At 40.1% G+C, this 10718-nt stretch overlaps 1 protein-coding gene across 3 annotated transcripts in view; it reads left to right on the forward strand.

Moving 5' to 3' along the window:
- The window catches only part of usp15 (ubiquitin specific peptidase 15), a 28457-nt gene extending 18672 nt beyond the window's left edge, over window positions 1–9785 (forward strand). For all 3 annotated transcript variants that reach the window (XM_085385750.1, XM_085385751.1, XM_085385752.1), the window contains 13 exons: window positions 1203–1361; window positions 1499–1723; window positions 1835–1918; window positions 2776–2870; window positions 3078–3266; window positions 3384–3502; window positions 3624–3905; window positions 4078–4148; window positions 5455–5570; window positions 5657–5806; window positions 6615–6718; window positions 7300–7388; window positions 9110–9785. In XM_085385750.1, coding sequence (XP_085241876.1) covers window positions 1203–1361; window positions 1499–1723; window positions 1835–1918; window positions 2776–2870; window positions 3078–3266; window positions 3384–3502; window positions 3624–3905; window positions 4078–4148; window positions 5455–5570; window positions 5657–5806; window positions 6615–6718; window positions 7300–7388; window positions 9110–9439 — 2013 coding nt within the window. In that variant the 3' untranslated portion in view covers window positions 9440–9785. The remainder of the gene's footprint in view (window positions 1–1202; window positions 1362–1498; window positions 1724–1834; window positions 1919–2775; window positions 2871–3077; window positions 3267–3383; window positions 3503–3623; window positions 3906–4077; window positions 4149–5454; window positions 5571–5656; window positions 5807–6614; window positions 6719–7299; window positions 7389–9109) is intronic.
- The last annotated feature ends 933 nt before the right edge of the window (window positions 9786–10718 follow it).

Genomic DNA, 10718 nt, shown 5'->3' on the forward strand with positions numbered 1-10718 from the left:
GGTGCAAGTAAGCAAATGTGAATATTGATCAATGTCTATGAAAGATTTGAGTTTGCTAGCCTGGAAGCTGTCAACTAACAATTAAAAATATTGATCCAGAGTGAAGAATTTTAAACAACATTCATTTATTTACTGCAATTTGGATTGAGAAATACAAGAATTTGAGTAATGCAGAGTGGGAACAAACAATTGAGTTGATGTACCCTCTGAGAAAAAGAAGTATTTGAGAATGTGCCCCTTTCCAGGTGAATTGTGACAAGATGGATCAAAGACTTTGTAGGAAACCTTGAACTTCAGTTGAAATCACAGCAGACAATTTTGAGTTTTTCTCCTTGGCTCTGGATGAGAGCTGCAACACAAGCGAGTTATTATGTTTGTAAGTGAGATAACGAAAGACTTTGAGCTGGCAGCAGTGCACTCAGTGAAAGAGACAGACAGGGAGGGATTTGTTCACTGTCGAAATTTGACAAGGACAAATGTCAGATTTAAGTTAAAGTGATTGAAAGTGGTACTTCTGCATTGTGTTAAACACCAGGAGCTGTCGTGTAAGCCAGTGCTGAAAATGAACCATGTTGTTGTTAATTAAAATAGTTTTCTAGTATAAACAGTTTTAATAACTTCATCAGAGTCGCAGACTTTCTACAGATAAGGAGACATGCTCAAAGATGTAAGTTCTCTTTGAATTGAAGTTTATCGAAATTGAAATTTGACAAAGTTTAACATCCAGGTACAGCTCCTCAGTTAGTCACATTTAGACCTCATATACACTAACCGTGACTTTAATGCACTTGTTCAGGCCCAAAACAGACTAGATTTTTCTCACTCAGATGAAGTAATTAATCTACAAGCAAAATAGAAACAGCACTTTGTATGAAGTTAAAGGTATTTGAAATTGCTTCTGGGAATGTTGATTTAATAGTGATAAAATATTGGTGTTTTTAACTATGCCTTTTTCATATTTTTATTAGCTAATTGCAACAGCTAGTCTTAATCTTATTGCTGAGCGTATAAAGGTTAAAACCATTTCAGTTTAAGACCTATGGGCTACAGAATAGAGAACATGGACATCTTATATTATTTTGAAAGAAACCGGTTACTCAGTGTGATGTATTATGATGAGGCCGACTTGATTTTGCTCCTCTACCCATGTGTTTTTTCCAAAAAGTATGTTTGTTTTTTTTCTCCCCTCCCCACTCATCCAGACACAGGTGGGCCGCTTTGCTCCCCAGTTCTCGGGCTACCAGCAGCAGGACTCTCATGAGCTTCTGGCTTTCCTTTTGGATGGCCTACATGAGGACTTGAACCGCATCAGAAAGAAGCCCTACATTCAGCTCAAGGATGCAAATGGTCGGCCTGATAAGGTGAGACCAGCGGCTCATGAATGGATTGATAAAAGTAAAAAAAGAAAAAAAGAAAAAAATGATTTATTTTATTTATTTAGTTACATTTTATTAAATTTTTGTGTATACCTGTTTTTTGTTTTTGTTTTTTATGCCAGGTTGTGGCAGAGGAGGCGTGGGAGAACCACATTAAGAGAAATGACTCCATTATTGTGGACATCTTCCACGGTCTTTTCAAGTCGACTCTGGTGTGTCCTGTGTGCTCGAAGGTCTCTGTGACCTTTGATCCTTTCTGCTACTTGACCCTGCCACTGCCCATGAAGAAGGAACGGACACTAGAAGTTTATTTAGTCAGACTGGACCCTCTGGCCAAACCCACACAGGTAACAAGCTGAGCACAGAGAGGAAAAAAAATGACTACTGTAAGCAGTATCATGCCATTTCATGTATGAACAGCAGGCAGTAATCATGTTTTTGTTTTTTTTCCCCCTCAGTACAAACTAACTGTGCCGAAAGTGGGCTACATTTCTGACCTGTGTACCTCCCTGTCCAACCTGTCAGGCGTGCCTGCTGAAAAGGTAGAATATTTAGCATCAGCCTGCGCAGGAATCCTGCCTCTGTTATCATGTTGTAATGCTGACATCTACTTTTTAATAGACGTTGTCCTCTGAGCTACAGAAGCTAGTGAGGGGAAATGTTGCATATTTTTCAGATAAAGGGAGAGGTGAGGAACAGGGACACAAAGGATAACTAGAGACCAAGGGAACTGGAATTCAATATGTATGAACCTGCTATTATGCTGTTACACTACATGTTGCACAGACAGAATAGCAAAGCTGCCACACTAATCAGTGTGGTCGTTTATTTTCTTGTAGGTCTGTTTTAGGTTATTCATTTTTTTCTCTACATGACTTCTCTCTGTGTGGTTCGTCAAGGTCACAAAGTGAGATAACACGCAAGGGAAATGAGTCAAAATGAGTCAAAAATCACATTGTATTTCCTCCATATAGGCTTAATTAAGCCTGGTCTTTCAGATCCGGGTTGCGTTTACAGCAGTGTATCCTACTGTCACTCAAAGCCTGCGCCATCCTGAAGTACTAGTAAAACAAACCCCAGAAACAGGTCTTTGGAAGTATCCCTAGTTCCTGCAGTGCAGATACAAAAGAAAGGTGCTTTTTTTTTTTTTTTTTTTTTTTTTGCAGAGGTTGAGAGGACTATGAAAGAATTTAAACTATGAAAAAGATCATTTCAAATACAGGCTGGTTAATTAAGTTCTAAAAAGTTTTTTCTCATGATTTGAAGTTATGTTGCCCGTCATCTTAAGCTCGTCTTACCAATCTACTAAATGGCTTTTTAAGATGTGTTGGCAGATTAATTTAATTGCTGGCCATAATTAGGATTCTCAGCACTGACTCTCCCGTCTCTTATCCTTCAGATGATTGTAACTGACATCTATAACCACCGTTTCCACCGGATCTTCGCCACCAATGAAAACCTCAGCAGCATTATGGAGAGAGATGATATTTATGTGTGAGTGTCAGATATGAGCAGCTGACAGACAACACGTCTGCAGATTATGTAGATATAACAAACTGCAGGCATGTGCCATTTTCAAAAACGTAGGTTTTTTGTTTTGTTTTTTTTACGCTAGGATGCTGAGTTTCACTTTTCATTGGTTTGTCGACATCTTGCTTAACCAGCGTGACTCTAAAGGATTCACCACATGTCTCTCTGCAGCTTTGAGGTGGCGGTGAACAGAGTGGAGGACACAGACCACGTAGTGATCCCAGTGCACTTGAGAGAAAAGTACAAGCAGTCAGGATATAACCACACGAGCACGCCGCTGTTTGGACAACCCTTCCTCATCGCTGTCCCCAGAACCCTCAGTGAAGACAAGCTCTACAACATGCTGCTCCAGCGCCTCTGGTAAGTCAGCAAAAATCGACAGGCTCTTTTTGCAGATAATCAACGCTGTGTCGTTTAGAAATAGAAAATAAAAACAAAAACTTGTGCTTGGAATAAAAAGTGGTTTTGTGTTTGCAGTCGGTTTGTGCGATCTTCTGTAGAGGAAGAAGAGGACGACTGTGAAGAGACACAGCCATCTAAACAACACACTGTTAATGGTAATGCCACTAATGGACTGTTGGAGGAGGGGTCACCGAGTAAGTGCACCAACACAGTTTTCTTGTAAAGTTCTGACCTTTTGAAATGCCTTTTTTTTTTTTTTTTTAAAAAGTGTGCTGCTTAGTGTTTGCTGTTAAAAGCTCTACTGCCGTCTTTCAGGTGAGATGGAGACCGATGAGCAGGACGACGAGTCCAGCCAGGATCAGGAGCTGCCCTCTGAAAACGACAACAGCCAGTCGGAGGACTCTGTCGGTGGGGACAATGAGCTTGAGAACGGTGTGGTCGGCCCACAGAATTCCACCAAAGGACAGCAGACGTCCGGACACAGCAGGAAGAGACTTTTTACATTCCAGTTCAATAACATGGGAAAAACTGACTTCTCACTCATCAAGGAGGACACCAGGCAGATCCGCTTTGACGAGGGACACCTCCGACTTAGTGGTAGGAAGCGGGTTTTACTGTTTTTGTTTTAGCATCATTGCAATGGCAAATAGAAAAGTTGGTTTTTTTTGGTTTTCCTCGATCATGTAATCACAGCATTAATCAATAATTGAAGTCATTTTAACTGCTGTAAATATTACAGCATATTTACGTTCTGCCCATCTTTTTACAGACCGCTCTTATCTCTCCTTGGACTGGGAACCAGAAATCAAGAAGAAGTATTTTGACGAGACTGTTGTTGAGGTAAAACTGATGTCGGGAGCTGCGACATTGTCTGTTTTCACCGTGTAACTGTTGTAGTGCAGCAAGACGCTGAGCAGTGTGGAACATAATCATGTTGTGATAACTGCACAGAGAAGAGCAGCAGGAAACCGAGGTGACTATTCCAAATGTCTTCTAATCAAGAGCCCACAGGTTTGAAACTCTAGATCTACTCACTAGATGATGCCGTGAATAAGTGCATCTAAGTGTTAAAGTAATCTGTAAATATTACCTCTTACTCCACGCATTTTAATCTGAGGGAAAGGAACTGAGTAGGGATGGCTACGATAACTTTGTATTAAACAGTGCCAGGGCTAAATTTATTTAACGGTAATTATGTAATGGTATGGACAAGCTCCAGCGCCATCATTTCTGCTCTTGCTACTGGAGAAATGGAAATGGTCTATTTTCTACTTGTTACTCCAAAATCAATCTGGAAAACCAGTGTTTTGGGGCTCACAGTGTAACTGGTGAACACCTGGTCCAAACCTTTCTCTCCTGTTCACTAGTTAATGTTTTTAAATGCAGATTTTATTTATTTTTTTTATTTGCTTTTCAGGTTGCATTTGGGTACATTCAAGCTCTGATTCTGCATTTACTTACTGTTTACCTACATCCAATCAAGCCCTCCTTATATGCTCCTGTCTAAAGAACTTGGACTACAAACTGAAACCAAACTGTTTTCACTGCCAGAAAGAGTCTTATTGTCTGTATGGAGTTAACCTATACTACTAGTAATGATAGTAGAAAGGACACTTCACCAGTCTGTGATGGCACTTTCATGTAAGGGTTCAAACATAACCAATGTGTCTTAACTTTGCACAGTTTGCACAGCTTTTGACAGCCTAGCTTGCAGTTCATCTCTAGTTGCTCCACATATGTGATGCAACTAAGAGTCTACAGATTTACAAGTTGTTGTTTTTGTTGTTGTAATTGTGCTATGTAATTGTAATGTGTTTTAGGATTATGATGATTAGGATTATTAGATAATGGTGTGAAACAGTGTTTATAACAGTTTAATTTATATTACATGTACATTAATTCTTTTTGGTTTTTCTCTTAAAACCTATTATAATATTAATTAATATTATAGTTGAAGTACCTTAAGCAGTACTGTTGAGATTAACAGTTGAGGTCTTGACAACACTTATCTCTAACTGTACTTTTAAACGGCTTCTTTCAAAGTTAAATGTTCTCTTTTGCCACAGATTTTAATTCATGTCATTTCAGACAACTAATTCAGAACTGTTTTACTCTAACAACTATATGCTCGTGTCTCTGGGAGCAGGACTGTGACAAGCACGAGAGCATGGAGTACAAACCTCAAAAAAAGGCTTTCTTCAAGCTGAAGGACTGCATCGAACTGTTCACCACAAAGGAAAAACTGGGGGCAGAGGACCCTTGGTGAGAAGCAGTGAAAACAATTCAAAACACTAGTTGTTGACGTCTGGCTGGTTACAGCACCTAAAAGGTGATGTATCTTCTCACAGGTACTGTCCCAACTGTAAGCAGCACCAGCAGGCCACAAAGAAGCTGGACCTGTGGTCTCTGCCACCAGTGCTGGTGGTCCATCTTAAACGCTTCTCATACAGTCGCTACATGAGGGATAAACTGGACTCACTTGTTGACTTCCCGCTCAGGTAGACACACACACACACACACACGCACACACATTCACAGGGCACTGCCTTTTTTAGCAGTTTATCCAGTGTATGTCCTGCTCATTCTTTTCAAAATCTACAGTGTGTGTATGTGCACACTAACAATATACCCTTGATGAGTTAATGACAAGCTGCTTTGTTGTTGTGTGATAGATGATTGGGGTTGCTGCATAATTTTTTTTTTATGTACCGTAATGTTTTGTAGTCAACTCAAAGTATTTTTTTTTTTGAGGGAGGAAAAAACCCAACAGCAAATGATTGTTTCCCAAAAAGGTAGGACAAACATGGCATGTGCTCAAGGACATCAGTGTTGACACAAGTTGTGTGTATTTCTGCTGTAAGGCAAACAGGTGAATTGTGAGTTTGTCTTTTGACGCTTCAGCTTTCAGTTATTAAAGCGCATAATTTGAATGTTTAATTTGTTGTTTTTCTGAATAAATTTTGCTACACTTTGATTTGTGAGTATTATATTGTGATCGCTATAATACACAAGATGTGAAAATTGGTATCTGAAAATTTAAATAAGTCATATTTTATGAACTTTCCAAAAAACCCTTCAAATTATTTTCAATATTTTGTTTTTAGATGCTTTTTTTGCATATTTAAATCAGTCAGATTTTAATGTTGGTCTGAAACATGTCGGTGTGATAAATATGGGAAAAGGGTAAGAAGAAATGCAGGGTCTGATCCTGATTTACAACACTGTACATGCTACATGTTTCTACCTTCATCACAAACACACCACGCTGAACGTGTGCAATGACGGCTTTTTCGTGTTTGTTCCCAGAGATCTGGACATGTCTGAATTCCTGATCAACCCCAATGCCGGGCCCTGTCGCTACGACCTCATTGCTGTGTCCAACCACTATGGTGGGATGGGAGGGGGCCACTGTAAGACTCAAACTCATGCAATCATGTATCTTTTTTTTTTTTTTTTTTTAAATTAGGATTTATAATGTTCCCGGATTTAATTTCAACCCCATGAAAGGTCACTGGTAGAAAGAAGAATGTTATTGTGGCCTCTGAGTAACCAGACAGTTTAAATCTGGCTTGTTGTGAATCTGTAAACTGTAGAATGTCTTTTATTAGTTAGTAATGCTGTTAGAAGTCACAAATTGCTTTATAACATAAGAGCCAAGCAGTGGGAGTATATAAAATGACACACAGAAAGGGAAACATGGTGAAACGGGGCTCTAACTAATGGAAATTTTCATGACTACAGGATTTCCAACAGAAAAATAAATGTAATCAGAGCGGTAACTTGTGTATCTGGGCTCTTTTTGTTAAAATCGATACGTCTCCCACACAGTTTTTGGCATTGCCACGTTTCTACTCTTCAAATCAAAGCTTCAATTTGGTGCATAAACTCTTACAAATTTCCTTTTGAATGACTAGATGATTAATCATTGAGTAATTTCTGCTCTAATTGCTGTGTTTTCCTGTCTTTTAATCTTGTGTTTGTTACTTTTCAGATACTGGTTATGCTAAAAACAAAGACGATGGAAAGTGGTACAACTTTGATGACAGCAGCGTGTCTCCTGCCAGCGAAGATCAAATAGTGGTGAGTGTCCTCATTTGTAAAAGCCACAGACAGCAGGTCCTACTGCATTTTTATTAAAGGCAGACTTGCTGGGCAAAAAAAATTAATTATGTCATCAGAGTAATGCACGTATGTGCACTGTAATGAGGATGAGTTATGTAGTTGCCACACAGCCTGAGTTCTCCAAGGCATCCAACTGTTCTGAGACCCCAAAAGGTTGATTCTGTTCATCTGGACGTAACATTTTCAGTGGTTTCTCCCACTGAAATGCTACATCCAGATGAACAGAATCAACCTTTTGGGATTTACTTACCTGGATGATTGAGCATGCATCATGACAACTGTGCTGAGATTTCCCAAAAAGTAAGTGTGGGTGTGTGGTACAGAGAGCTCTCTGTTCTGTGGTGGGGAGGATGATTGAAGCCAGACAGGTAAACCCTCACGGAGATGTTTTCGTGCATAGAGAGCGTTTATAAAGGCTTTCACATCTTGGAGGCAAACTGAACTTCAGATGTTCTGGAAGAGATTTAGCGAGCCACCCCAGAGGAGACCAGCTCTTTCTGTAAACAATTTTTGAAAATGGGTAATGGCTTCATACATTTTAACAAAGTATATACGTTTCAGCAGAGGATTTCTTTACAGCAGGACTTCATTTTGCTTTTAAATTCATGTTTGATGGCCAACTGTTGGAGATGTTATGTTCCAGGAAATAACATCTCCAGTAGTGATGATGTTGCAAGCATGAATACTGTATGTATCCTAATCTGAGTTGATGGGATTTAAAGAGATGAGACATAATCTATACAAAAACCAAAGCTAACAGTGTATTAGTCTGTCAGCTTCTGCATCCCCAGCCGCTCATTAAAAACATCGAGAATGTACAGTTGTTCTAATTGTTGTTGTGTTTTGTTTTGTGTTTTTTAAAAGGACTGAATGTAATATTAGGGACTACTTTCAGTAACAGATTAATACCATGGGTTTATATGAAAGATTGCTGTTGTCTGCTGATTTGTGGACTACTGTTCTGCAGACACATTTGACCATGGTCAGTGGTGATTGTGTTAACTTATTAGCCAAGGCTGTTTGGCATGTTCATTTGACAAACTGCACGAGTGTTCACACAGCTACATGCGACAGCTACAGAATAAAATTACTTCTCAGGCATCTGCTAGTGCCGCTAAGTGCATGTGCATGCCACGTTGTTGGCCATATTATTAAATTAAAAATATTGAACATGTAAAACACGGCCACACTGATAAAGATGTGGCACAGCAGATGGTTACATGTATTCAAAGCACACACTTAATAATGGAAACTATATGAATTAGTACAACGTAAAATGGCGAATCCCGTTAAAGGAAAGAAATCCAGACCCTGTACAGCTGTGATGATGCAGAGACAAAAGCAGTTTTATACTAGTCTGTAAGGACTGTAACCTGCTGTTCAAGTGAGCCTCAAGTGGTCATTAAAGGGAACTGCATTTATCTGCACTAAGCATTATCTTCATTTTTTTAGACCTGGATGCTTCCATTGAAAAGAGATTTGGTGGTCTAGTGAATATTTATACAGCCCGCTTTTCCAGTTTATAAAAAATCTTTAGTGACTACATTTCTCATTGTTTCTCAAAGGAAAACAAAACGGAAAAGTTGGTAAAAGTCAGTTTTCTAAGGTGAGCCTGACTCCATCATGTCAGTGTAGCTGAGTGACGCTCTTTCCTGTTTTGTTTCCGTCTCTCTCTGTAGTCCAAAGCAGCCTATGTGCTGTTCTACCAGCGCCAGGACACAGTGAAAGGCACCGGCTACTTTGCTCTCGACCGAGAGGAGGAGGAAGAGGAGGAGGAAGATGAAGAAGAGGAAGGGGAGGATGAGGAGGGCGAGGAGAGGAGGGAGAGAAAAACCGCCTTGTCCGCTCAGGGAGGCTTGTCTGCTGCCGCTGCCGCCGCTGTTCAAAGCGACGACGAGGACCCTAATGAGAACCAGTGCAGGAAGAACGACGAAGAGCAGGAAGACGAGGAGGAAGAGGAGGCAGCGGAACAGCCGCCCAATCGAGACGTCGCCATGAAAACCAACTGAGGGAAACGAGGACATGAATATATATAGAGAGAATGGGATCTTTCCATCCAAAGCCATACGGACACACGGCGTGACAGCGGGCGCCACTGGTCCCACCCAGCGGCTCGGACTTAGCTGCTCGACAGGAAGAACCACTGCGGAGACATCAGCTGTTGGGTCAGGGGGCTACAGGGGTACGCAACTCTAAGAAATCAGGGCCCTCCTCTGTGGTTGGATCACTGTGTGTGTTTGTGTGTGTGTGCGTGTGTGGCCACGTTCGTTTGTTTAGAATTTGCTCACTTGCTCTCTGAGAAGAGTCACTAAACAGCCGGGATCTTTGTTTTTTTTTTTTTTTTTTTTTTTTTTTTTACAGCTATGAATCTCAGTTTTATTATTTTTTTAAAGTACATATCTTTAAGAGGAATGCATTTTTGGCATATCATTTTAGCATCATCGTTTAGATTTTGTAAATATTTTAAACACTGAATTGTACCGAGTTTTCATGATGCGCTGAAACATTTTTGAACTTGCACAATCACCAACCATCCGCCCCGCTTTTCTTTCCTTTTTTTTTAAAATTTTAAATGTATCGATGCCAGACATACTGCAACTTTGTGTCAGAGTTTTCTCACATACAGAGCTTAGGAAGCTGCCTTTAGAAAGCCAGTGCTGAGACGCCACTACACTAAGAAATAATGTTGAGAACTGACAGTCGTTGCTGTGTGGGTTTTTTTCTTTTTTTAAATAGCCATCCAGCCGAGCTAGCTCTGTCATGCTGCTGCGATCTTAGATTTTTACACATGATTAACATACTGGCATGAGCCTTGGAGAACTTAAGATCCTGCTTTTGCTCTGTCTATAGTCCTCTCTGTTTATAATTCTTCAGTAAAGCAGGACTGAGATATTGCGTGGCTAACTTTACAAAGAAAGCACACTGCATCTCTCCATATTTTAAATATTAGGAAATGCTCTTTTAGAAGTTTATATCCGGAAGTCAAACCTATATGTAGTGAAGTGGTGTTTAAGGAGTTAGCAGAGATTCTTTACTCCTCTTCACCCGCTCCTGAAGTTGTACTTCATTAGATGGTATTTAAAGCTTTATTGTGGCTACGTTCTTAAGATTTTAGGCACTTTGAGATTAGGGACATCGGTGATTTCATTGTCTCCTGTTTGAATCGCCTCGGCCTTAACTCTTAATCTCAGACCAGTCGCCTTTTCTTTGCACACGGCCGTCACACCATCTCTCGATATTATGCGAGCACTCGTCTATGAATGTCCATGTTACTTGCTTGATATCTCC

Source organism: Rhamphochromis longiceps, linkage group LG17, assembly GCF_057381845.1.
Source record: "Rhamphochromis longiceps isolate RC_006_pf linkage group LG17, R_longiceps_female_GT1.1, whole genome shotgun sequence".
Classification (NCBI taxonomy): Eukaryota; Metazoa; Chordata; class Actinopteri; order Cichliformes; family Cichlidae; genus Rhamphochromis; species Rhamphochromis longiceps.